Source organism: Chaetodon auriga, chromosome 2, assembly GCF_051107435.1.
Source record: "Chaetodon auriga isolate fChaAug3 chromosome 2, fChaAug3.hap1, whole genome shotgun sequence".
Classification (NCBI taxonomy): Eukaryota; Metazoa; Chordata; class Actinopteri; order Chaetodontiformes; family Chaetodontidae; genus Chaetodon; species Chaetodon auriga.
Window position 1 is genome coordinate 9,051,157 of NC_135075.1, and position 26,969 is coordinate 9,078,125.

The 26,969-nt window shown below is 44.0% G+C and overlaps 1 protein-coding gene across 3 annotated transcripts in view; it reads right to left on the reverse strand.

Moving 5' to 3' along the window:
- Nucleotides 1-228: 228 nt before the first annotated feature.
- pdzrn3b (PDZ domain containing RING finger 3b) overlaps nt 229-26,969 on the reverse strand; it is a 96,129-nt gene continuing 69,388 nt past the window's right edge. The window contains exons 1-8 of one of the 3 annotated variants that reach the window (XM_076752879.1): nt 20,563-20,794; nt 8,848-9,101; nt 6,672-6,759; nt 4,770-4,868; nt 4,547-4,609; nt 3,778-3,879; nt 3,417-3,533; nt 680-2,317 (exon numbers count right to left, since the gene is read on the reverse strand). In XM_076752879.1, the coding sequence (XP_076608994.1) occupies nt 797-2,317; nt 3,417-3,533; nt 3,778-3,879; nt 4,547-4,609; nt 4,770-4,868; nt 6,672-6,759; nt 8,848-9,101; nt 20,563-20,631 (2,313 nt within the window). In that variant the 5' untranslated portion in view covers nt 20,632-20,794 and the 3' untranslated portion in view covers nt 680-796. Of the gene's footprint in view, nt 2,318-3,416; nt 3,534-3,777; nt 3,880-4,546; nt 4,610-4,769; nt 4,869-6,671; nt 6,760-8,847; nt 9,102-20,562; nt 20,795-26,969 lie in introns of those variants that run through there. The other 2 variants (XM_076752859.1, XM_076752870.1) reach the window with 2 other exon arrangements.

The window sequence follows — 26,969 nt, forward strand, 5'->3', positions numbered from 1 at the left end:
TTATTCTGTTCAATATATGAAATCCCTACGAATGCAAAATTGACTACGAGGTGTGCTTTACCAAACACAGACAGTTAAATTTCAATGGGATAAACTTTCTCTAAAGATATGCACATACACAGTGACATCACGCTATGATGTTCCCTACATTATGTAACAGATGGTACATCGCTGGTGGTATTACTTTGGGAAATCAGCACCATTAGAGAGAAATTCAAACTAAAAAAGTGAATTTGTTACAAAAATTTTATTTTTTAATTTACAAAAGTCCTTTTGAAAAGGATTACGAGTTCTACCTTGCAGGAAAATAGCATTGTTTCCATAAAAGCATTAAGTATGCATAACAGTAAAATACTGATAAGTGATATATAGTACAAACAAAATAATGTAAAATAGTGTAAATGCTGGCTGTTTATGTATGGCACACGGTCTTTACACACTTTCCAAACCTTCCAAAAAAAGTCAAATCTTGTGTTTTTGTTTCCAAAATTATTCAAAAGAGCAAGCACAAAAGGTAGAAAAGGTAACTGAAAGAATTTGAGAAAAGTTTCCAAAATCATCCTCATAGCCACGTCCCATTCATGTCAAGCCCAACCATCATCTGAAGGACCGCCTCCTCACTGCAGTGGTGGAAAATGTTTGTCCAGAAAAAGCTTTCCTTATTTCCTATTTACAAAATGTTGCCACTTTGAACGAGGCAGGAATCTCTACCCCAACTGGTAGTGTCCTATGTACAGTCCATCAGGCTCCAGTCCGTCCTCTTCTGGCTGGCCTGCCACCTGAGCTCAGAGAGGACTTAGACTGTGGTCACAGACAGGAGTGAGTTGTAAACCCTTGTGCCGTCTGGAGACTTGGTACCATGGGTCAGCAGTTCCTGGATGGTCATCCAGTTGTCAAATATTTTCTTATTCCTTTTTTTCATCATCTTTTTGTGGCTGAGTTCAATAATATTGGGCTCCTTTTTGTCCTCTGGGCCGGCTTGCTCCTTCAGACAATCGGCTCGGCTCTGCTTCATGAACTCGCGGCGCTGCCTCTGCTCTTTGGCGCGAACTGCGTGCTGCTTCCTCTCCTCCTTGCTCCAGTAGCGGCCCATCTTCAGCTCGCTTATGGCGTCATCGTCTGTGGTCATACCGCTGCGCTCCTCGTGAATGCGCAGGGCGCGCTCCCTCAGCAGCTTGTCTCGGACAGGCCGCTTGGTGATGTAGCGCGTGCCGTCACTGCGGATCTTCACCTTCCACTCCATCTTAGGCTCCAGGTCACTGGCGGTGATGGGGTCCCGGCACATGCTAACCAGACTCATCTGGCTCTGGGCGTACTCCACAGCAGATTTCTGCTGGATCAGCTGCATGTAGCTCTGGTAGTGCTGAGCGTGGGCGGGGATGTGGGCATGCTTGTAAGGTGAATGTGGCTGGGAAAAGCTCCGTCCAGACTTACTGGACTCACCCAGCTTCCTCTCCTTGCTTTCTGCCTGCAGGGCTCCATCTGGATCCTTGGAGGAGCCTCTGCTCCGGCTGGGCCCGCAGGCTTCCTGCACAGGGGACAGAAGAGATTTGAGCATCCTGCCATTTGAGCTGGTGGAGCCGGATGTCCCAGTCGGACCCTGTTTCTCTGCGCCTCGGCGGAGCGAGTTGTCCGGAGACAGCTCCAATGTGAGAGGGGTGCTGCGGCAGCTCTCCCCAGTGTTGTAAGCGCTGGAGCTGTCTTTGTCTGATTTCTCTGGAAGCTCAGTGATGTCTGAGAGCTCATGGCGGCGTGCGTCGATGCTGGTATTGTAGTTGCGAAAGCCACTGTTGTGGAGCATCCAGGACTCACGGCACTGCTCCCTCAGCAGCTGCATCTTGTGAGCACGGACGATATTGAGGCACTCCAGCTCGATGGTGCGCAGCTCCTCGTTGAGCAGCTCCAGCTCTTTGTCTACGCCATCTTGCTCCTGACCTCCTGCTCCACTGCCCTGGCAGTACAGACCATGGGCTCCACTGTTCCTCATCTGGCACTTCAGCTCCAAGAGTTCTCGGAAGCGCTCGCACTCGTCAGCCGTGATGCCCAGGAAGTCGGTGTCGGCGTAGTCTGCGGAGATGAACGACTCGCTGCTGAAGGGCAGGTCGGTGCTGCCGAGGGTGTCCTGGCTGTAGGTCAGCTTTCTGCAGCTGCCCAGCGTGTTGGAGGCCGTGGTCTGGTCGTCACCGAGGTTCTCTTGCTCTGAGCTCTCGTCATTTCGTGTACTCTCATCTGTGCGGCCAACTCCACTGTCCTTCTCATGGTGGTTGGACAGCAGTGTGGCTGTGTCTGTGGTGCCTCCATCCTCCTCATGCTTCTTCTGCAAAGACAGTACATGGCTCAGAAATAATGCTGCATCCAAGAAAGAGCACTGATTGTGAAATACTGCAGTCAACAATATTGTATTATTGGAAATTGTTGTATGTAATTGTTAATAACTTGGAATTACGTCTTTTTTTCCATCAGAATAAGTCTTTTAGGTTTCGATAATTCAAACAATGCAGACCTGTCAACTCTGCCCTTTTTCTCAGAATTCTCCCTTATTTTACCCTTCTCTCGAGCTGCCCTCCTCCTTAAATATTTCCTGTAAACCTCACATAATTTTAACCTTTCTAAAAAAACAAAACAAAAAACTTTGGCTGTAACATTGACACCTATTTGGTCTTTGCTATGTCAGCTTCCAATACAGCAGAAGGCAGTATATTGAACTTTAGCTGTAACATCTAGTGACGAGAAGTTATTCACTCAAGCAGCACTGCCAGTAAATGAAGAAGAAGAAGAAGAAGAAGAAGAAGAAGAAGAAGAAGAAGAAGGAGAATATAATACATATAGATGTAATGCAGGGATGTTGACAGCATTTCACTTTCAGCCAGGTATCTGATTCTGACCACCTAACTGTAGTCACTTAATATAGGAATAATTTAACCCAATGCTTGTTGCTCTGATATTTTAAAGCTAGTGGTGATTTTAGGATTCACTGTGTGTCCCCTTGTCTAAATGTGAGGGGTATGTGGACAGTGGTGTGATGGCCCAGGGCGTAATTAATATTAAGAAGAAAATAAACCATTTTACATATAAAACAGATCTACTTTTACTACTAACACTACTATTAAAAATGATGCTTAGTTTAAAACTACTCATGCAAACTTATAATTTGAAATGGACCTGTAACAAAGGCTTCACATAGTTTTGGTTGATGAGCTTGTACTTTTCCATATGAGTCTCTATTTCCCGTGAAGGGAAAAGCAGTCGCTAAAAACAACTGAACAGCTGTTACTCTCAGCAGAATTGGCTTGGCCAAAACAAACTACAGATGAGCATATGTGTGTGCAGATTGATTGTGCTACTTTGCCTCTTCATGCTGTTCATGTGTGTGCCTGCATGTGTGTTTGTGTGTGTATGTGTGTGTGTGTGTGTACCTGCTGCAGCATGCTGGCAGTGAACTGCATGGCCTGATGGTGCTGCTGCTCCAGCATGTCCATGTGGAGGTCATCCAGGAAGTCGTTCCTGTCATCATCCATCCAACCCTCGTCCAGCTGCGACTCAGCGGGAAGAGGAGATGCCTCATTAGACGCAAATATTCAGCAGCAAAGTTTTAATCTAAACAATGGAACATCTAATACTGGAAGTCCAGGTTTGGCTTGTTGGCAAGAAAACAGAGGCCCCTTCAAAGGACACGTCATATCTGCTTCCAAAAGCGACCATATGGGGCTTTAACATGAAATACCTTGTTGTCATTAACCTGTTCTGAGATCACACCCAGAACGACTTCCTAAGTACCTGGATTTCTGGTCTGGCCACCAGCAGAGAGATATTCTGGTTCCCCTCAGTGGTCAGCAGCGCTACAGCGTCCTCCCGGTTCTGGATCTCCACACCGTTGATCTTGAGGGACAGAAGGAAATATTAAAATACCTGATCTTTACTGCATCCAGACTTTCTGGAAGGGGGTTCACTCTGTAATCCAGGAGGTCACTGGTAAACAGTTTTCACTGACTCCCTCTTTCTGTCTTTTAAACCATACTTAGATAATTTCTTTGACACAGATACTAAATCTCTGTTAATAATTCTTTTGTTTCTGGCTAAAAAATGTATTTTGCTGCGGTGGTCAACTCCCCAGGTTCCTACACTCGACATGTGGTTATCACAGATTTCTGCTCTTATTCCTCTCATCTCCACTCATGACCTTAATCACATATCGTAACACATAACTAACCATTTGTCCCTGGAAGATGAGTGATGACTGCCCTTTCATTTATTTCATATGTGCCACTCATTAACCTGTCTCCTGTCATCCCGTTATTTATTCATTTATTTTACTTTTTTTTTAATATATATACATGTATATATTGCAGCGCTCACTGTTAGTTTGGGGAGGGACGTTTTTGTTGTTCTGTATGTTTTGTTTGTTGTCTCTTCTCTTGTTTGTGCTTATAAAATGGAAAAACCAATAAAAGAGTATAAAAAAAATACCTGATCTTTTTAAATGAAATGATGATGTTTGGACCCTTTTCAATGCTGGTGAAAACTGCTGAGACTGCAGTGATCTTACCTGAATGATTTTGTCGCCTTCTCTAATTCTGCCATCCTTTGCAGCAATGCTGTTTGGATCAACCTGAAAAAAGAATAACAGAGTAAGAGGTTAAGGTTTCTTTTCTGAGATCACCATTTCTTCCATTTCTGGCTTAAAGTGACCATCATCACTGCAGACAGTCCTAGCAGTTGCTGTTTACTAACAGCTGGAGTAGATTTGGGAGCTACCCTGTACCACATACCTCACTAATGTAGATCCCGGCCTCATCCTCATCATCGGTCCTGTAGCAGATTGTTAGGCCGAGCTTGTCCTGGATATTGGCTCGGTACAAATCCACTTCCTGGTGAGACACATGCACAGATTAATATCCCATACATCTAGAAATGATCAGTTTATTTCAGGAATGAGTAGAAAATGGTGGCACATTTGCTCCTGTTTCTGTGGACGGACTCAATATACTGACAATGAAATGGGATCATGGAGCAACAGCGATCCATCAATCACTGTAATGAATCTTTCAGCTGGATGCAGGGAAGCCATTGGCTTTCTGAGAGGACTGCTGACAGAATGAGAGATGGTGCAGTGGACTGCAGATGGGTGGAGTCCCGTTTTTCACTTGTCAACACCTGTAATCTCACAGATACAGATAAAGATACAAGCAGTGTTGTTCTGTGAGGGCAGACGATGGGCTCTGTGAGGGTTAACCCCCCCACAGAGTCACAGATGAATACTTAAGGCCATCTTCTATATATTCATCAATATTTAAATTATGGATATGCAAATGAGCTTTTTAGGAGCAGGCTTTTGCCACTTTACAATGATTAAGGCTACATTAAGCATAACTTGTAAATGTATTCTGTTTTTATGTCCGTTTTTTTTTTTTTTTTTTTTTTACCTCCTGTTATTTTTATCTGCACACATGGAAAAATATGTGTGTTCAGGGATATTTTATTCACACACTGTGTCGAAAATATCTAATTATGCAAACAGGCTGACATTATTTGACCGTTGAGTTATTTTGTGTTGTTTTTGTGAAATTTAATTAAAAACTTCATTAAAACACTCTGATCAAGTGTTTGGTCAACTCCTTTATTATTCACACTAAATGGGTAACATGTCAGCAGGCTTTGTTATTGAGCTCTGTTGGCTACACAGCAGCTACACCTGACAGTTTCTGGCTGTAAAAATGGAGTAACAACTAATCTTTATGTAGGGACTACTTTGTGCAGTGCAACTAATTTCAATTTAATCAGACATGACTTACATTATAACCTGGCTAAGTTTGAACTCAGGAGCATTTGTGCAGCTGCCAGACAGGACAGCAGATAAACCTAATTCTCAAAATGTCAGATTAGTCTTTTCAATATTTCATATAATGAGGCAGAAAAGCTAAGAGGATGTAAGAGGATCTAATTACTTCTTATTTAATCTTGTGTGTATCTGAAACATCACGGAGTGAAAAGGCTCGAAGGCAGGACCTGATGCACACAGAGCATCACTTGATGGTTTCTGTTCAAAGACGAACAGTCATTCTACAAGGACACTGGGGTCAGTCAGGGTTTGTCTGCTGCACATCTGTCATTAGACGCCCTCAGCTTTACCTTTCCAGTCTTAGCCTCACAATCCCTCCATGGATATTATTAATATCAAACAGTAGGTGGCTGGGCTTAAATGGGAGGGGGTGTCAGGGTCGGCGGAGGTCACTGAAGGAGCACGACAAAGGCTTGATCACAGCCTCATCGTGGCCTCTTCCAGACATTGTTAGCGTGCATCATCAGATTCATCACTGCAGACCTATTATCTGTGCCATGTAATTATCCACCGGGCCTCATCTCCACTGCGTAGGAGTCCAGGAAGACTTATTAGCCCCTGTCACTAATAAGTAATGATGTCACCATTGTGCATCTGCTGGAACAAACCAGCAACTCGATTCCTGTCTGGCCTACATCTCAATGTCTGTATGCAGGGAAAGTGCCCTATCAATAACTGTGATACATCAGGATTTGTGGTCGCTAGCAGGGCCGTTGGACTGGAGACACAGAGGCGACCTTGGGCCTGCTTATGTCGCAATAATGCACTGCTGTCTGAATGTAGATCTTCATTGAGAGCAGAGTGGAGAAGAAGGGAGGGAGTTGATGTTTACCTCATATTCCAGCTCCTCGCGCTCTATGTCCTGCTGTATGCCCTCCAGGAAGTCATTGGGGTCAAAGTATGCGTGTCCTGGAGGATGCCTGAGAAAAGATTAGAGTATTAGATAAACTAGAAAAGAACAGAATACAAATTTAAAAAACACACACAGACGCACATATGCATTGAAAAATCATTTACTAATACATTTGTCAATCTGGATTAAATAGCCCAAGACTTTGAAAATTAAATGAGAAGTAGAGAGGAAGTAATAAGAACTCAACGTAGAAATCACTCTTGAATCAGATATATTGAAGCTACACCCAGAGGCTAATCACAAATTAACATGGCATATTATTAATTTGACTCAGAAATCAATTACAGAAATCACGATTATTCATTAAAGGGCAACTGCTGCTGCCACAGAGTATAAAATGTAGGCAGACTCTCTGAGCCCCAGGGCTTAACACACACACACACACACACACACACACACACACACACACACACACACACACACACACACACGTACGTACAGTTGAGTTTCCATCACTTTTAGGGACATTACATAGACTCAGAGTCAACACTTACCCTAAACCTGACCTTAACCTAACTGTAGGCCAAGTTTTCAGCCTAAAACTGAATGATTTGTAAGCAGAGAGAGAGAGAGAGAGAGAGGGAGAGAGAGGGAGAGAGAGGGAGAGAGAGAGAGAGAGAGAGAGAGAGAGAGAGAGAGGGAGAGAGAGAGAGAGAGACAGAGAGAGAGAGAGAGAGAGAGAGAGAGAGAGAGAGGTAGAGAGAGAAAGAGAGAGAGAGGGAGAGAGAGAGAGAGAGAGAGAGAGAGACAGAGAGACAGAGAGAGAGAGAGAGAGAGAGAGAGAGAATAGATGCAAATCCAAATGAAGTGAAGCATCATTTGAATGATGTGAGGCCTGGAGGAGCAGTCATCTCCAGTTAGTGATGGGGACATTTTCCCTTCAAACTTCAGACACGTCGTGTGTGATCACAGCAGTGTGGTGTGGAAAAGAAGATGATTAATTAACTATGAAGGTGAAAGGTCTGATTGTGTCTGAGCGTGAGGTGACCTTTTTAACACTGCCGACTTCTGACACCAAAGATTTCATGTATTGTCTCATATAAAGTGGACTTCCTGGAAACGTGCTGAACAGTCCTTTTGTTACCACAGTGATGTGATAATGCAACTTAACAGGGGTTTTTCAAGCCAGTTTTAGCCCAGTCAGTCTCAACTCGTCTCCCCATTACCTGGATGGCATATAAAACTTTGTTGTAAAAAGAAATGTGTGCACACGCAGCTGTCTGCTGGCATCAGAGGGCCACATTGCTTAAGGTACTGATAAGAGGATGAAATACGATCCAGAAATGCTGGCTTGAAGACTTATGAGACCCCGGTGCCTGCACAGGGGGTCATAACACTCAGACAGAGGATTTTACAGCTGATCACTGCAACAATCTCACACAAAGATCACGAGCTAAACAGTAGAAATACAGCCTTTATGTTACAAAGTAATGCACCTTGTAGACTTGTGGGACGACGCTACATTGAGTTGTGATAAAAGTCGAGCCAGGCAAAATGTTTAGCTGGGGGCTCTCTGTATCAGCCCCTCCTCACAGTCACATTCAAATGAATGTGGGAGCTGCTTTTCTTCATGCAGTGCTGTGACCTGAACACAGCCCGGTGCTTCATCCTGAGCCTGACAACGCAGGTGTGCCAGAGCTAAGCCACTGTTGAGCCGAAACATTTTGGCTAACTGTGCAATCATGAATTAGTGATGGAAGAGAGAATTTCTGTGTTCTTTATCTTCTTTCATGTTGTTATGTGTACGTAGGCAACAAGAGTTCTCAGCTGCAGAGACAGATGTAGGACGCAGCTGCAAGATACAGGACTTTAAAATGGAGGAGGGTCTGCTTTGGTGGGAGTTTTGTCCAGTCTGCCATGTTCAATTCCCTGTTGACTTGTGTATTAGTGCATGTGTACATGGGCATGTAGGCATTTCTAAGACATGTATTCTAATATCTCTGGACTGTCCATGAAGAGATGAAGGCAGCTTTTCATCTACTGAGCCACACACTGGCTGGAGGTAATGTACATTGTTTGTCAAGGACTGTTCCAGAATCAGTGTCCGTCTTAGCAGGGCTTTCTCTAGTTCTTCATGAGCTGAGTCGGTACTTACTCCTCTGGAAGCAGATACTCCTCCAGCTCCGTCATGGCGGGTGAAGAGGGAGGCAGCTGCGCAAGGGCCATGATGTGCTGGAGGGTGATGTCAGTCTGGGTGCTGGTGTCTGAGACCTGTGAGTCAGCAGCCGGGCTGACCAGCTTAGGATGCGGGGCTCGGCGCAGAACCTGGACCATGATGGGCTCCTTGGCGGTGCGGAAGGCCTCCACCGCCTGGTCGTGGGTGGCCTTGGAGAGGTCCTTGCCATTGACCTGGAAGAAGAAGCAGAGAGAAACAATTCAGCATTTTCTGTAAGGACTCTGTATGGTGTGCTGATGGAGGACAGAAATCATGAGGATGCAACAGTTGCAAGTCTTTTATCCATTGGGTGTTGTGATCTCTTAGACTGAAGAGGATATTCATTATTCCTAATGGATGTAATCATTATCTCTGATGATTAAGGCCTCACATGAAGCAGTGTGCTCACACAAACTCAGCAGCGATATTCTGTTTGAGAAATGACTCATTACTGTCTCAGCTTGTTTTACAGGGTCACAGTTGGACCAAGTACAATAAGACCTTAATTAGGAAGAGTCTCTCTTTAATTAATCAAGGTCATTAGCTGAGGCTGCATAGAGGAGCCCTCATTTAGCTAAGTAATTTCTCAGCAGAGGATAAATTTGACCTGCTGTCAGAGACAGTGGAATGGGTGCCGCACGCTAACCTGAGAAGATTAATTTGAGCAAAAGGCCACGGCGTGTCACAGAGAAGAGGCTAATTAAGTTTGGTTGAGCCACTTAAGGCCCAGTGTGTTGATGAATGATGAGCGCAGACCCTGCTCTGAACACAAAATGTCACCGCATCCAATCAGACTTAAAATGACATAAAGTAGATTTTAAGGATGCACACAGATTCGTGTCGTCTAAAAGTGTAATAATTAAATTTGAGATTTTTGGCCTCGGTCCAAATGCTTCCCAGACACAAGGTAATGTAAATTCATCACTGCATGCACTGTGCGAACAAAAAGAAGAGATCTTAAAGCCCAAAACAAGTGGTAGCCTTGTGAACTTTAGAGTTGGCGTCCCCCTGCAGCCGCCTGCATGCATATTACATCCAGGGTCACCACTCTGGCCCTCTGCTTTATCAGGGTTTGCACAGAGCTGCGGTTCCGCTTTCAATCACCACATTAGACGGAATTTGTTGGTTTGTGATTCCTGAATGTGTTGAAAGCTTTGATAGGATCTCAGCCTGGGGCGCTTCTCATTTCACAGACTCAACGCTCGCTCCTCCTGTCTCTCCACCGCAGACACACACACACGTGCAAAGCTTTCTTAGAACGAAGCTACTTTCCAGCAGGAGCATGTAGGGTTGCAGGTCATTAGGCATGTCATAAATCTTTAGCAGCCCCCCTCACTCTTCCTGACATCTAACATAAATGCAAGTCCGTGTTTGAAGATTAATTCTCTGATAAACATGTGGCTGGCTGGTTCACCAGCCTCCGGCCGTGGCTGCCTCATCTGAATTCATGGCATAGTTTGCAGACTTAACCGTGCCGCTGCACATAAGGAGCAGAAGCGATATTAAACTGCCTGCAGGGAATTAACGCTGCATTTTTACAAAAATTGACTTTGACCCAGACTATGTTAAAGCTGACTACGTATTTCCATAAAGAAGTATATATAGAAACCAAAGGCAATGGGCTTGTATGTCTGTGCTTAGAGGGTGGGGGTTGGGGGGGGGGGGGACTTCATGTAGAAGTCAGAGGAGGCCACTAATAACCACAGCAGATAAATGCTAATCCCGGGCCTGCAGGATAATTGGATCATCTCAGCTGATTTAAACTTCTGCTTCTTCTACATCAAAAATTAATAGTTCATCTATTTGCACTCTGAATAATTAGAGACTGAGAAAAGCGCGTTATCATATCACAGAATACTAATGAAAGAAATCCGACTGAAAAACCAACCTTGAGATATGAAACGACTGCCCTCACATGCGAAGAGAAATGTGAAACTGGCCTTGACTGAGCTCCAACACAACCAAACCAAGTGATCTCACGACATAAAAGAAAACATCCACAACAACAATTCCTACTCGTTGTCGGTGCTGGTGCTCGTAATAAGCCCTCCTATAATCACACAGGCCCTTGCATCCTCAGCCATCTTTGTTTCCCACAGCGAGCCATGATGTTGTACATCAGCTGAGGAATACAAGCGCCTTTGTGCTTTCTTCTCTCTGCATGCAGGCTCCAACAGTCAAACCTGGTTGCCAGGAATCCCGGGACTACTTGAAGGCAGTGGACCAGAGACAAAGCCTTTAGCCCCCGTCTTGTTGAGCCCGGAGCATTCTGCCTCAGTGCTCTCAATGGGGGGAGTCTCCTCCCAGCTGTGGAGGGGGTCCCACGACCTCCATTCAGCACACTCACCTCTGACACAGAGCGGCCCTTTGCAGCACACTGGGAAAAAACACACAACACTCCCCTGACACAATACACAATGCTTCACCACCGCTGGGCTCTCCAACTATGCCACGTTAACTCTGTGCCTTAAAACAGCCGCCGTTCAGCTGCTTGTGAAGAACACAAAACTTACATCAAGCTAATGCAGAAATGAGCCAAAGCAAGCGGGCTGGATCAGCTCCGGTGCCATGAATAGCTCCTTAACTGTAATCTGAGGCTAGATTTGCTTTTGCAAACTTGCGCTGATGTTCATGTTGACACAACGCAACGATGACAGACATGCAGAAATTACTCTGTCAGCCTCTGGTGCATCCTCTGAGAGGGGTCTCTGTTAAATCCATTTTAATGACAAGAGGGCAGCAAGGCCCTCCGTAAAGGAATACTAATTAGGTCTAACTCACGAGTCTGCTGGTGAGGAATTTACACAGCTGTGGCTTTGTTACTCACAGCCTATTTTCCGTAATTAAAATACCCCATTGGATCTGTAAGCAACAATCAGGGACCTGCATCCCTGCGCAGGATTTGGTCAGGCTGTTTCAGAACAATTCCAGATTTCCAGTTTTCCTCAACGCCTCATGTGATAGCTGCATCAGTCTTCAGCCTTCTCGGTAATAATTAGGGGCAGCAGGGGTGAGCAGTGCTGCGAGCCCTGGCGTGGTATCTTCCATGGAACGCAAATCAAGCTGGATTGAGATGCTGATGTGGGAATCTGTGTGTATGTGTGTGTGTGTGTCTATTCAGTGATAGCTAACCTGCTGCCAAAGATGGTTATCTGCCAGGCAGCCAGCTCAGTCTCTTTTATTATTATGTTCACATTATGGTAGTTGTGGTGAGGCTGCCACAGGTTTCATTTATTCTTGTTTTGATCAGGCAGTCTCACTGAAATCGAGCTTTCTTATTCATGAGAACCCCATTAACAAAAAGGTAACAAATATTAACGAGGCTACACTGATATGAAATGAACTGACCGTTCGCCAAGCCCTGCCCCCCCAATGTCGGTCAGACTTTCTGTTCTTTAACACCACATATACAGTTTATGATGACAGCGGCAGACTCACCACTCAAATTTCTAGTACACTTTTTGGAACAGCAGGTCTTTGATTTAGCTCCATGAGCTGGTTGAAAAGTCCACCAATAGCTACATATATGTTATCACACTAAAAGACTGAGACTAATATCTAAAGTCAGCATCCAGATGATAATCAGTGTGGAAGCTATGGAGAATACATAAACAGCTTTGTTCTTGTCAAATATGAGGAGAAAAAAAAATTTAAGATCGGCTATTATTTCATTCTACAACCCCGATCAGAAAACAGCTGGGACATTACGTAAAACATAAATAAACACAGAATGCAATTATTTGCAAACAAACTGTTTACTGACAACAGTTTGACAAAGTGTTTCTGAGCCCATGTATTAATCTCCTTTATACAATCATGTGTTCACAAAGTGGTGAACTTCGCTCCATCCTTGCTTGTGAAGACTGAGCCTTTCCAGGATGCATCTTTCATACCAAATCATGATACTATCACCTGTTACCAATCAAGATGTTTACCTGTGGAATGATCCAAACAGGTGTTTTTGGAGCATTCCACAACTTTCCCAGTTTTTAGTTGCTCCTGTCTCAACTTGTTTGAAACATGTTGCTGCATCAAATTATAAGCAAATATCAATCAATGAAGCTGATGAAGTGAAACCTTAAATAGACTGACTTTATACTGTTTTCAATTGAGTATATATCAATCAGAAGTCACCATGTTCTGTTTTATGTAAGATTTATACAGTGTCCCAACTTTAGAGGAATCAGGGTTGCATCATCAAAAAAGCCGTCCCGCCAGTTACACAAGCCCCAGTTCTAATTATCATACAGAAAAGCCTGTGCAGGATATTAAGTCAATTCACTGACTGTGTTGAGTAACATCAGTCTTTGATACAACCATTCAATCACCACGTAATCCTTTAATAAAGAAGAGAAGAACATCATTAAAGAGCCAGTGTTTCTGTTCCTTGGGGAGACACAGTGAGGTGAACAGAGGAGAAACTCTGCCAGGCAAACGGTGCCTTTCAGAGCCGGGTTAGAGGAAACCCTGGGAACTTCACTCTATAGAAGAGCATTTTAAAGAGCCTGGAGAGCTGGGGCGCTCGCCTCCTCTTTCTGGTCGGATACACTTCTTAGACAAATTCTTCAAAGTCTGTATTTCGGAACAGCGAGGAGGGCTGACGTGACGGAGGGCGTGAAGACTTGAAGGCTTATTTTCTGAGGGGCATATACAATGTTTGAATGGCAGTGTGAATGTGGGTCATTTTTCTTGAAAAACACAGATAATCCCTCTTTTATTTCACTTTTAACCATTTTCACAAGAAAGACATCAAATTCAAGGACCAGCCAATGGTTTCTCAGTTTGTGCGGATGCACACACTCCTAAATGTGTCTTGAAGGCTGCACGTTATTCTTTTAACCAAGAAGCCAGGAAACTCCCCACAGTTTGGGCTTGAAAACACAGCAGTCTTTATTTACCACAATGTGTGAGCTTACTGAGGATTACAGAAGAAACAGCCAAAAACTTAATGCTGACTGAAAGAGACACCACTGTTTACCTTCACCTAATCTCATTTAAGCATGGGACATTGCATTGTCCACAGCTGATCAAGTAAGAGCCCGGATCACTTCCAGCATGCTTTCTGCTTCCTCTGTCTGGTCTAATGAGCCTAATCGAAGGTGTGAACTTTTCTCTGACTTTAAGAATCACCTGTTTCATCCACTGTGTTTTTGAATAAGCTCTGTAAAAATGATCTAAAATCTTAAATGGTTGAGATAATTCTCCCTTTCTACTCACCAGCACTAACCTGTTATCATTCATACAAATAACAGTGACTCAGACTCATCTGACTAAATTTGAATACACTCAAGTGACAAATCTGCAAATCCTTGAATTGAAAACAAACAATACTCTCAAGCTTTATTTGGGTAATTGAAGTGAAAAAATGTTGCGTCTTTAGGCTAATGGAAGGAGACCGTTGAAGACTGCCCGACCAGAGTGACGAGAGGACGTCATTGTCTGGCCCTCGGTACAGATATGAGAACAGCAGTATGAAGGAACATTAAGGTGGAGCTGGGGAAGGTATTATCTGCCAACGGGCTGCGACCCAGGGTGGTGTCATGCTTCATTAGTACAGTTATCTAACTTCACTATCCCAGGCTTCCACTCTCTGTCCAGCCACAGCAGCTCAACACACACACACACACACACACACCCACATCATAAACACATCGACTCCCTCTGAGGACCGACAGCACATTGAGCTCTATGCTGGGGCAAAGTCTGTTTGCTCAAGACACCAAAGTCACATTTGGTCCAACAGCAATCAAACAGAGATACACTCAACTGGAAGAGGGCAAAGAATCAATCACCCCCAAAAATATGATAAAGTCACTATAAGTGTCCTAGATGTCCACAGAAGGACTCCAAAGTCGAGTCTAAACCGCGGTGACACTTAAATCAATCCTCCTCAATCACTCAAATGTGCCCAACACGTTGGAGGTATGAAACAACTGCGCACAGGCTGCCCAGGTTTTATTCATTATGGAGTGTATACACACACACAGTACACAAATACAACACAATGAGCATGTACACTCATTTTATAATCAGCAAGCTCTTAATCATGCGCCCACTGTGGCAATCAGCGTCATGCACTGCTGCTCTTGTAAAACCATTGCTAATTGATGCACATTAGGAGCAGGAAACAAACCTCTTATTTTAGAACGACAAAGTTGAAATCATCCCATCCTACACCTCCCGGAAGAAGGATCAGACTAACTGCACACAGCACACCACAAATTAACATCCATCATTATGGATTGTGCCCACTTTCTTAGCAAATGAGTTTGCCATTTACTGAGCAAATGTAATCTCTGTCGCTAACCTTGAAGTGATGTCTTTCACTTGTTGGTGGATGACCGCAGAGTCTTGTTATTCAGGTATTAATAAAGAGCTATAGCTGCAATTAGAAGAATTATGGCGCTTAATAATTATGACGGACATTCCTGAGTCCTGACAGTAAGTCATTTGTTGGCCTTGACATCTACAGGTATATTGAGTGACATCTCTATGTGATATTGGTAGACTACATACTGTATCTAAATATAACAATCTGGCAAAGCCTGATTCCAGACCTCTACATCATGTCCGTGTCTCTGATTAGTTTATTGATTCAAATAGTCCGTCTGTCGTGTCCATTGACAGTTTGTTGGAGAAACAGCCGACCAATCAGAACTTTGCGGGCATGGATTGAGAATGGGGACGTCTACGTCTGTGAGAGGCAGTTTAAGGAAAGAGGTGAAAGTCTGGATGGCGCTGATGCAGTGTGTTCAACAGGCTCCCATACAGGCTGGGAAATGTTACTCCTGACTAATACAAAGATCATTTCCACTTTGGCTTACGCAGTGACTGCTGCTTTCCCCGCTTCTGTCCTGCTGTATTGTCAGGGTGTTGTTATAGCTCTGCTGGGGCTGTGATCCCTCTCTGCCATTTGCTTTGGACTGACAGTAAGTACACGGGCTCCTGTGAGTGGTCCCCTGTGGCAGCCAGCCACCTGCTCCAGTGTTTAACAGATGTGACGGCACACCAGGGCTGATCTTAGCCGTTATTAAAAACACACAGTGTCAGGCTCCACTGACTGCGCTCGCTAGCTGGTGATCCCTGCTTTGTCTGTGTACGCCGTCTGTGTCAAGCCTCATTACAGGGCCGAAAAGGGCCATCTTTGCTGGTTCCCCTTTTCTGGTGGCTGCTTTGATGGCAGGGGTCTCTGATGGTGGGACATGGGAGGAGCAGAGGATTGGGGGGATGAGGGGCTGTCTTGTACAAATATTTCCATCTCATTTTTGTGTCTGTCGGGTCCAGAGGATGTCATACTGAGACCATCTGGCGCAATGACAGCTTGGCTTCTTGAGCTGAGCATGACATCTTTGCAGCCTTCAATCACAAATATGGCTAATTAGGCAGTGGCGCTTGGAAAGCTTCAGACAGGAAATGTTCTGGCGGGCTCATTTGTAAACTTCTATTGCTCTGCAGATCAGTCGTTTTTTGGTTTAAGATGCTGTTCCTCTGCAGGGAACAGAGAGAGAAAGAACGACAGAGACAGACAGAGAGCTAAGAAAGCAAAGGACTTTGCAAACAAACAATAGTCCAGCTCAGTTCAGAACGGATCACAGCCTCAATAGCCAGCTTGTACTGAAGCTCTAATTAAGCTCTGGGTCTTGCAAGAGCCACAGCACGGCGCCACAACCATTACATGGTGCTTCTGGAGAGATTTAGAGCCCTAGGACTGTCAAACAGAGTTTCCAAGGCCTCTACCTTGAAGTCCCTGACAAAAGCAGCTGAGCTTACATCTCCACATGGTGCTTACCTTTAGCTTTGAAGAGAGAACCGAGGGGCTCACTGTTGTCAGAAGGGTCAAGTTTAAAAGGGAGCGCCGAGCTTGCCGCAGCTCAGGTCTTTAATGATCATAACGCAAAGGGAAAACACTCATCTAAAATGCTATGTTGGCTCCATTTAATAGCCCCTAACAATGTTTGATATCCAGTACTGCTCTATTGACACCCAGTGCTGTAAACAAACATTTCCAGAAGTGCAATTCCTTTGAGAAAATAATGTGTGCAGATGCCAAAGATGTTCATTAAGTTTATCCAAGCAGACTGATGAAGTTACCAAGCGAGCATTTCTAATCCTGCTAGGATTGATAGAATGCCTTCAGGTAAAAAAAAAAAAATTACGTGTAGTCTGTTGAGTTTTATAAAACAGTGTAACACCATATTTTTCATGCTTCCATCATGGGAGTTGGAGCTAAGGTGTTTAATGAACTGGAAAGATTTCAAGTGTTCATGGATTATTAAGCCCTCAGAGAGATGACGGGGAGAGCAGAGTGGGCGCTGCGCCAGGCTCACTGATCAAGAGGATCTGCCTGTATTATCAGCAAGGAGAAATAAGACCTCCCAGAATCCCCCAGAGGTCCAAGCTAGGGATGTCCACACAGACTTCATTCAGCACCGTTTACTGTACCAGGGAAAGGCACAGCACCAGAGACATGGTGAACAGTTAATGCAAAGAAAAGCTTTATGTGTGAGTCCTGTGGGCATAGCCAGAAAAATGCCTCATGAGGCTCTCTCTATGAACCATTGCTAATGTTTGACAGTAAATGAGCATCCTCACTGCCTGGTGACAGAGCTGTTTCTGTCAGAGTCCAAGTCCTTGGCGATACATCCCAGTCAGGCTACGACGCCTTTTACTGTACCTGACCATGATCATTGGTCCATTAATCGTTGCAATATCACAGCCCTGGCCTGATTTCACTTTGAACATAAGTTGATTTGATGAGTAATTTGCATACATATCTTAGCCCGACCCCTTCAACGCAGTGTGTAAAACTTACAGAAAATACAGAGGTTGTTTTAAAATTACACCACAACTGCAAAAGTATAGTATAAATGTGAATGCAGGCAAACTATGGCTGAACTCGGCCATCATTAACCAGGGTTAGCAGCTGTTGTTTATGGATGCACCTTCTAGTAGGACATATGTAATGATTACACAGAGGACTGGACCGGTTGTGTCTCCTCTGTAATGTTTGCTGTTTTAGATTGATGATTGTGGTATAATTGGCCAAAGGCCATGACAAACTCACTATTTCTTATAATTCTTAGTAAATAGAAAAACTATTAAGCTCCTCGTATTATTACTGTAATTCACTCACTCTTTTAAAGAGAAATAATCAAAGATGTGGCCTTGGAGCTTTACCAGGTCAAACTGATCAGGATTCTGCTTTAAAGTCTCACAAGTCCTCTTTTGGCAACTTCAGCCAGACTCAAATCCAAGTTTACAGCTCTGCCTGATGATGAGTACCAAAAATAGAGACATCCAAACCAGAGCTGTGCTTCTCTCCACCTGACTGACGAGGGGGAAGAGCTTCATATACCTTTCAAGCTCTGCTTACAAAAAGAAAAACAGAAAAGTAGAGCAGCAATGAGATAGAAAAATAATCACAACTATTCTCATTTTTAAAGAAAAGCTTTCTCAAAGTTTCCACCTTTGAAAAACAATCCAAATATGAAACAGAACAGGGTCCCAGCCAGGACCTGCTGGACTTGCTTTGGTGGAATGAAAAATTCCTTCCATCCATATTATTAACCTATTAAAGCAGACGATACGCTCGGAGTGCACCAGAAACCATCTGTGTCATCTCTGCTGTCATGAGGCGAAGTTGATTGGCTTGTCTGAGGGGAGCAAACTGACAAACGACTTGTCATGTTAAACCCAACGCACTGATGTTCTCTGCGGAGCCTCGGTGGCAGACGGAGCAACTGACAAAAGTAAAGACTGCTGTGAGGCAACAGAAGTAGCTGAACGGCCTGCCAGTCAAGGATAACTGACAGGCAAGATGACACTGTGACCGAAGAGAAAGCAGAACAAAAGAAGTGACAGCCCTCGTCCATACACCATGTTTTTGCTGTTATAAGTGGTCAGCTGGGGGTGCAGGACTGGAGGGCTTTCTGACCCCAATATTAGCCCCCATAATCCATTTATTATTCCACTGCATAACACCCATCTTTTCTTTCAGAGAAGCCAAAACCATGTAGTTTTTTTGTCATGAGCAGACCTGATCAAAGCCGAACTATTTGCAGGCACAATGTCTGTCTTCCTCTGACGGGAGGGAGCTGTTTTTACGGGAGAATAATGAGCGAGATCCACAGAGAGCTTGATCATTACGCTCATTTAAACCAGCCACTGGCCACCGGCACCCCGTGCAGTAAATGGAGATGTAATTTGGTGTGATAGGAGGATAACACTTGGCTGGGGTCCATTATGGATGAAAAGAAGGAGGGGAAAAAAAGCAGATTTGAGCAGAGGAACCACAGCCTCAAAGACGCACGACAGTCTGTCAGAGCTGTACACTGTCTGCTGTCGGCCGGGCTGGTGTTTTCACTCATTAGACCGGACTGACACTTGAATCCAAACACAGATCTCAGATGAATAAACCAGCACTCTGAGTGTGTTGTCTCAATTAAAGCTGACATGCGGCTAAGCCAGCAAAGAACAGGGAACGCTGATGGTTTTCTTCTGGGGCGCCACACGCCATTCACAGAGCAATAATACACCCACATGTTCGCCACTGAAGGGATATATAACACTGCAGTCAGTGTCTTCCCCACTTCAACATGAAGCATCTTCCTTTTCCACGATACAATCAACAATCGAATGATTTGGAGAGCAGAGCTGGATTAGAGGGGTTCACACTGAGTTCACGTGAGGGCAGAGAAGGTTCAGACAGTGAGGCGGAAGACGTGTCAATGACTTCTGGGGAAAGTGGTTTACTTATCTTTTCCAAATAAATCCAACATGTATCTTCAAATATCCTGAAAAAAGACTGTACTTTGAATTTCAGGAGGAGAGAATGATGATTTTCATTATCAATTTACCCCCCCCCCCCATTCAAAAATAGTGAAAATGCCAATCACAAGTCCTCGTTGACGGCTTGAGACTGTTCATTTTGTCAGTCCAAAATCCAAAGATATTCACTTTACAGTGATACAAATAAAGAAAAGTACTAATTCTACATATTTGAGAAGAATGATCAATGTGAATACATTTTTAATTGATCAACTAATCAATGAATTGTTCCAGCATTGATCCAGACTGTATCCAAGCTTTGTTTTAAAAAAGACAGAATGGTAAAGCCTGACCTGTGATTACTCTCATGAAAACATTCTTCCTGTGTGTTAATGGTGCATCTACAACACGCCTGCTCTATTTTCTTTGGTGGAAAAAAATGTGCAAAACAAGCACCCGAGTGTTAAATATAAACTTTAGTGAAAGTCAAACAGGGGTTAAAGGCAGAAAGCTGCGACTCAGCATTCAGTTGACAATGAGGAGGTGGGCAGTGATCGACACACACACTAGCAAACACATTGAGGGAGCTGTCACCTCTTCATCACCCCCTCCTTTAAGCGCAGCGCGCCACCTCTCGCTGACCCCTGCGGCCAGAGTTCAGGCTGCTCAGCTGCAGGAGCTCCAGCCGGCAATGACTCCACTCCACTCTACTCCACTCTACTCCACTCCACTCCAACCCAGCCAGTGACCCCAGAGACATGAGTGGAGCAAAGTCAGAAAACACAATAAAACACTAAAAGTGACTGTGGCACCAGAAGAGCAAAAAAAAGTACGAGAAAACAACCCGAAAGAGTCTCAGAAAGTGTTCCTGAGGCTTGGTCACAGTACCTGGCAGACTTCGTAGAGTAGTTTATATTGCTCCTCAGGCTTCTGCAGAGTACAGAGGCTGCATCCCATGGTGGAGGGGATCACACCATCCAGACTCTCCCTTCAGAGAGAGAGAGGCAGCAGATATCTTCTTCTTCTTCTCTCTGAACTGACTCCCTCTGTCCGCTCTCTGTCTTTTTTCCTCAGCCACTCAACGACTTTGGCTGACAGGACTGACTTCCCCCCAGCTTGTGGCTGTATCTCTCCACTCAGCCTCGTCTCTCTCTCACACACCCCCCCCCCCTCCTCGCCTCACATGCTCCCTCCCTCTCCGACGCTCTCTCAGCCTGCAGCTGAGCTTACAGAGGCCCGCGCCAGAACTCGGCTATATACACCTCCTCATGTTTATTAAGCAGCCGCTCATTGATTATTCATAAGGAGGTCCAACCCGTTGGGGTTGACCAAAGAGGCTGACATCATGCGAGATGAGGTGTTCTTAATTAATGAGCATTATTGGACCTATTGTGCAGAAACAAATTGAGTGACAGAGAGGCTTTTCATTTCATGACAAGACTAATATGCTTCTTTCAAGGGGTCCCAGAAGCTTGTTTGTTAACAGTTCCAGACTTTTAATTTGAAATGCAAAGTGTGACAAGAAGACATTCATCTGTGACAACGGATTAAGCGCTAAATATTTGTGACTTCTGCCTCCAAAGCAATGCTCTGCAGCTTTCTTACAGCATACCCTTTCTGTGCCCCAGTTAAATTAGCAGTTGGTGACCTCTGGTTTACTAATCCAGCAGAGAGAGAGACACTGAGCATTCTTTGCTCGTGTATTTCTCTCCAAATACACAAGTGAAAAGCCAGGGAAAACAACTAAACCAGATAAATGTTTATGTTGGCCTTCTCCAGCACAGCCGGACAGACTTTTCCCTGCGGACCATCTTATGTGTACTGTCACACAGTACACATCTCTGGGTCCTTCTTGGGATCCGCTGCCCTGTGTGCAGACAATGGGTATGGCTCCATTGGCAGACCTGGCATCTGTCCTGCTGTTTGCTCTGGTGCCACACAGCCAACCAAAGATAAATATCCTTCAGAGGGAAGGAGGACAACAAATGCTGTTGCTGGTTGCACTCTGTAGGATTGTAGACTTTACATTTCCACAGGCGGATGAGATACAGCTGGAGTGCAATATTTGACCCTGTGATTTCTTTGTTTGCACCCTTCACATTTCAATCCCACTCTTGTTGTGAAATGCGAAGGATTGCTTCAGTTAAGTCCATGGTGCTAAGCCACATACCTGGATAGATTTCATGGCAGGAGGGGGGTGGTCCTGTGGGGGAACCCCTGACTGCTGGCGATAGTGGTATTTCCTCCTGCCAGATGTGTCCAGTGATCCCTATCTATCAGCACGTCCACGGCTCCAGTGCTTTTCCAAGACAGCCGTATTATTAGTGGGGCTCAACGGTTTCCAGTCAAATGTCAGGCAAATTTTATGTAAATTTTTTCAAATGTCACACAAAACATAATGTGAAACCTGAGGGGGATAAAACTACATTAGAAAAATGAAGAAAAATGGAAGCTGTTCTATGACGTCAACTAATGTTAGCCATATTTCAAACAAAGCAACAGAGAAAGAGCTGTAATGCACTGCGCACAAACTGATGGCCCTATATCCAGTTGCAATTCATATTGTACACTGATGTGAGAGTGCAGCTTTTCTGGAGGATTCTGGCAGACTCATAATTCACAACTTTTGGCCATAAACATTGTGACATTTTTTGTGAATTGCACTGCCACGGTTTTGCATGGCATAATTTATGTATTGGCAAAAAACACTCCTGCCTCAAGCAAAGTTTCCCTTTTTTTTTTTTTGAGAATTTTATCAGAAATTTCCATTTCTAGTCAGCTCCCCTTATTTCCAATTTACATAAAAACACTTGGATGGGAATTCGGCTAATGAGATTTCACTTTTCCATTTAATCTCTGTATTTGTATTCTGCCTAAGCGCTACTAACCAAAGGCTGTCTTCAAATAAATTCTCATCTTTTTCCCACAGCCTTAACCACACAGAACACTGGACAGTCTACAAAACTGATCTTCACATGAGATCCTCAAGGCAGAAGAAGTGATGGTGACAAAAAGTTGCCTCGGGCAAACTTTGAAAACATCTGTATGAATTTAACAATCATTCATAATTACTGCGGGCTTTGCTTGTCTGGGTGCGAGGCTCAAACTTTCATCCAGCGTAGCATGAAAACCAATTCTACGCTCACATTAGCTGCACTGTTGTGCCTGGGGCTGGGATCAGTGGAGAGTCTTAGCCGGTGCTGTTGCCCGGCTAATCTTTCTTTCACACTGAGATTATCCCATTCATAAAGTCAAAACGGAGACAGAGCTCTGATATGAACAACTGCACTGAAGGTTATGGCAGCTGTTGCAGACAAAATATGCGTATTAATGAACAATCGGCTGCAGTGAAACATGGAGGAAAGAAGTCAACCGAGGACCTGTTCAACCACAAGCAGAGGATGAAGTGTCTGCACACTGTCGGTCATTGTGTTCACAGATTTAATTTTGCCGTTGCTGATTAAATTTCTTGCCCTCACTGCTGACAAACCTGTCTCCTCTGGCTCTGTGGCGTGGTTTGATCTGTGGGCTCAGTGGAGAGACACGCACACTTCAGCTTTTATTCATTACTGGTCTAGACGGTGACACAGAGTTGGAGGCTCCTATCTCAGCGGGTAGAGACCAAACAATAATAATGTCACGCGGTTTCTTATAATAAACATCAACATTTGGTTTCCTTTTTTATAGTGAGGAGAGGACTAGAGGTTTCCACATCCCCTCTCCCAATTAGCACTGTGGTTCTTGGGTGCTGTGTATTTGATCTATGCTTGGTTGGATCATTCATATTCATAGAGGCTGCCTGGTGTCATTTCTGCGTCCCACTGGGCCCAGTTTAAGAGTCATGGCTTTAACTAGAGCCACAGTGGGATCAGGTGGCGATCGCTGCAGCATGCACCATCCCTGTGCGGTTTACAACTCTCTAACATCTTGTCTTCCCTCCCTTTGAGCTCTTCATGCTCCTCACATAAATTAAAATACGAACAATTTCAGCCGAAGAATATGGCCTCTGCAAAGAAAGCTTACGGTTACTTCTTGAGTGACAAGACATTGCTATTTTCATTATTTGTTTGATAAACTGAACAAAGGTAAAAACTTCAAAATGCTTGTTGTGGCCAACTAACAGTCCAAAATCCAAAATATATTAAATGCACAATGATATAAAATACAGACAAGCTGCAAATGTGAGAAGCTGCAACCAGCAACTGTTTTGCATCTATAACTGATAAATGATTTAAATGGCTAAAGGAATAGTTTGAATATGAAGCTGAGACAAACAAAAATGAGGGAAACAGCTAGCCTGGTTCTGTATTGGTTCTGTCCTGGTTTTTGCATTTTGCTAAATGTTGAAACATTCCTTTAATTGACTGTCTGAAGATCCCTCATTGTCTCCAGTCCACACGATAGGAAAAACCATTCAAATTAGCACAACATAACCTCAACATTTAAGACGGCCACGTAGGTACATACCAAGCCATTTTTCTCTAAATCATCGGACACCAAATCTCAGAGAGCAGAGCAGAGGAAGGATTTTAAAAAAGGTGGTCTCAACAGGGTGTCGAGCCAAAGTCTGCAGAAGGTGACAACGTGGCAACATGTGAAGAAATGGGACACCGATGGCTGATAGTGATAACACAAGGAAAAAGCTTGATGTCCAGGTCCTCTCACACGACTCTAATGCACTGTCCAGACGGCAGGATGAGGGAAAGAGTGAGGGAGGAGGGGTGGAAGATGAAGAACGATAGAGTGACAGGGAAACTAAATTGGCTACATATTGTAGACCTGGGAAGAGAATGTCCTCGTGTAACTTGTCTATTGTATAAAATGTCTTTGTTGGCTGGATTTACGTCACTTTGCGTCATGTTTCTTTCCACTGTCCTGAACTGTTCATACTTTTGTGAGGTGAAACCACAAATGCTGCACAACATAAACAGGAGGATGCTTAAATTTTCCTTTTTCTAGTATGACTGGATGGACAGACTTCAAAAAGTCTGAAATGGAACGCTACTCAACACAAAACCCACCACGTCCTAATAAGGCCCTCTATATAAAGGTTTGTAAGTTGGAACAAACAGAGTTTATGTTGTTTTTTTTTACTTTTTAATAACTCTGCAGTATAAATCTAAGTGAGTAAATAATTAAGAGACATGGGTTTCTCACTTTCTAATAAACCAACAGCAATGGTTCATATGGTCATAAGTAATTCTAAAATTAAAGGTACTGTGTGGAGTCTTCTTCTGAACAAAGTTTCTGTTTACATTAAGTGTTACTTCCCAAAATGCATTTTGTGTATCACTACGGTCTAACAAATGTGTTGAATACAATTTGTTCTTTGTAAAATATTATGCAAAGCTGCCATGTTATTGTAACTTCATTGTTCATACTCATGTTTATGTGCTAAAACTCTTCTTCTCTGCCTTTGCTGATGCATTGCTGCCTTTAGCTGACTGACAGCACTCATTGCTCAGGAGAATAACATTTATGCACACAAGCACAAGCTTGTGTGCATAAATGTGTGTCCTTGTGCACACTGCTCCATAGTGCTACTTATCAAAAACTGCACTGGGTACCTTTAATAGACCATCAAAGAAGCATTCTTACAATAATCCATCATGTTTGTGGTTGTTAATAAGCTGTCAAGAAATGAATTTTTGCCTGAATGCCCCCTCCAGTAAGTACGAACCCTTATATTCCTGTACACATGCAGACAGGTGTGTCTGTGTCTTGGGTGGCCATAAATTCTGGACCGCTCGCAAACATGACTGGCTGATAAAAGTGACATCACTGGGACCCACTGTAGACGTGGAAAGTATGAAATTAGCATAGGTGGACAAACTTCCATTGGGGGAGTCCCCCTGATAAAAGGACCTCTCTACACATGAATATTAGTTGTTTAGCTATATATAACCAGTCAAGCCCAGAAGTTATTATCACTTATTACAAAGTAGTAACAAGCAAACCAATAGATGATATACTAAACAAGAGATATTCTCTTCTGACAACTTCTTTCCGATGCATGAATTTTCTCCAGCAATGGTCAACAGGTTTAGTCCACCAGAGAGAGGATAAGAAGGCCTCCATTGAGTTGATTTCGGGCACAGCTTAGTCCCCTCTGAGCCCTCATATCAGCCCCAATCTGCAGAGGATATGAGAGGAGAAGGCAGCTACAGTGCTGCCGTGTTAATGGAGATACCAGATGAGCAAACAGGAGTGGCAAGACGGAGTGAGAGCTAACACAAGGGATGTTAAAAGAAGGTGTGAAGAAGACAGACACATGAGACGCAGAGACACATGGAACCCACAGAGGAGGGAACAGGGCAGAAACAGAAACTAAACGTGTGGAGGAGTTTAATGAGTCTCCAGTTCCTCTCAACTGTACCGCTGGGGCCAGAGCAGGCAAGGATCAGTGTGTATGTGGCTGTGTGTGTGTGTGTGTGTGTGTGTGTGTGTGTGTGTATCCACCTCTGAAACACTGGGCTGTGCATAATTTATCAGACAGCTGTCAGCTTTGTACTCCTATTTACTCTGCGAGCCAGATCCTGTGCCAACAGGGAGCCCAGCCAGCAGGAATGACAGCCACCGAAACAGTTTAATTGGAGACTCAAACAACTAATAATGCCACTAATATCGCTTCAGTGTAATTACTTAAGTATGAGGCGATGTTAACAAGGCTGATATGCTGAAATGCTATGATAATGCTCGCACACAAATCCTGATGTCTGACACTGGATATTTTTGCCAATTAGATTTTTGTTTTTGCTCTTATAGACGACGTGTGATAAATCTGTGATTGCGTTTCCTTTCTTCAAGCTCCCTGAGGCAGTTTCACATTATCAACAACCTGACAGTAAAATGCAAATAATTTTACTCTGGGCTGAATAAAACCACCTTCATTTTTTTGGACGTTTGGAAAAAAACAGCTTCAGGCATTTGTTGTGGTGCGGTCACTGAAGTGGTTTAGATAAACATTAGGACACAATGATCAGTTTCTGTGTGTGTTCATCAGAGAGGAAACTCTGTCACTCGGCCAACTTGTGGGAACGTCACCCACTTTTCAAAAAGGAAACTCTGTCAGGTTCTTCAAGTGAAAACAAACATCACTCACAACGGAGTATAGAGGACAGCTGCCTGGCTTTCTAGATGAGCCAGTATTGGTGCCAAGTGGACGTAGGCATGGACAGGATGAGTTTAGGTGTAAATTAATTGGTCTTGGTGAAGACAGAAAGTCCTTGCAGTGATTCTCTTGGCCTGGTCCCTGGCCAACCAGGCCACAACCCACCACCACCTATGAGAGACCT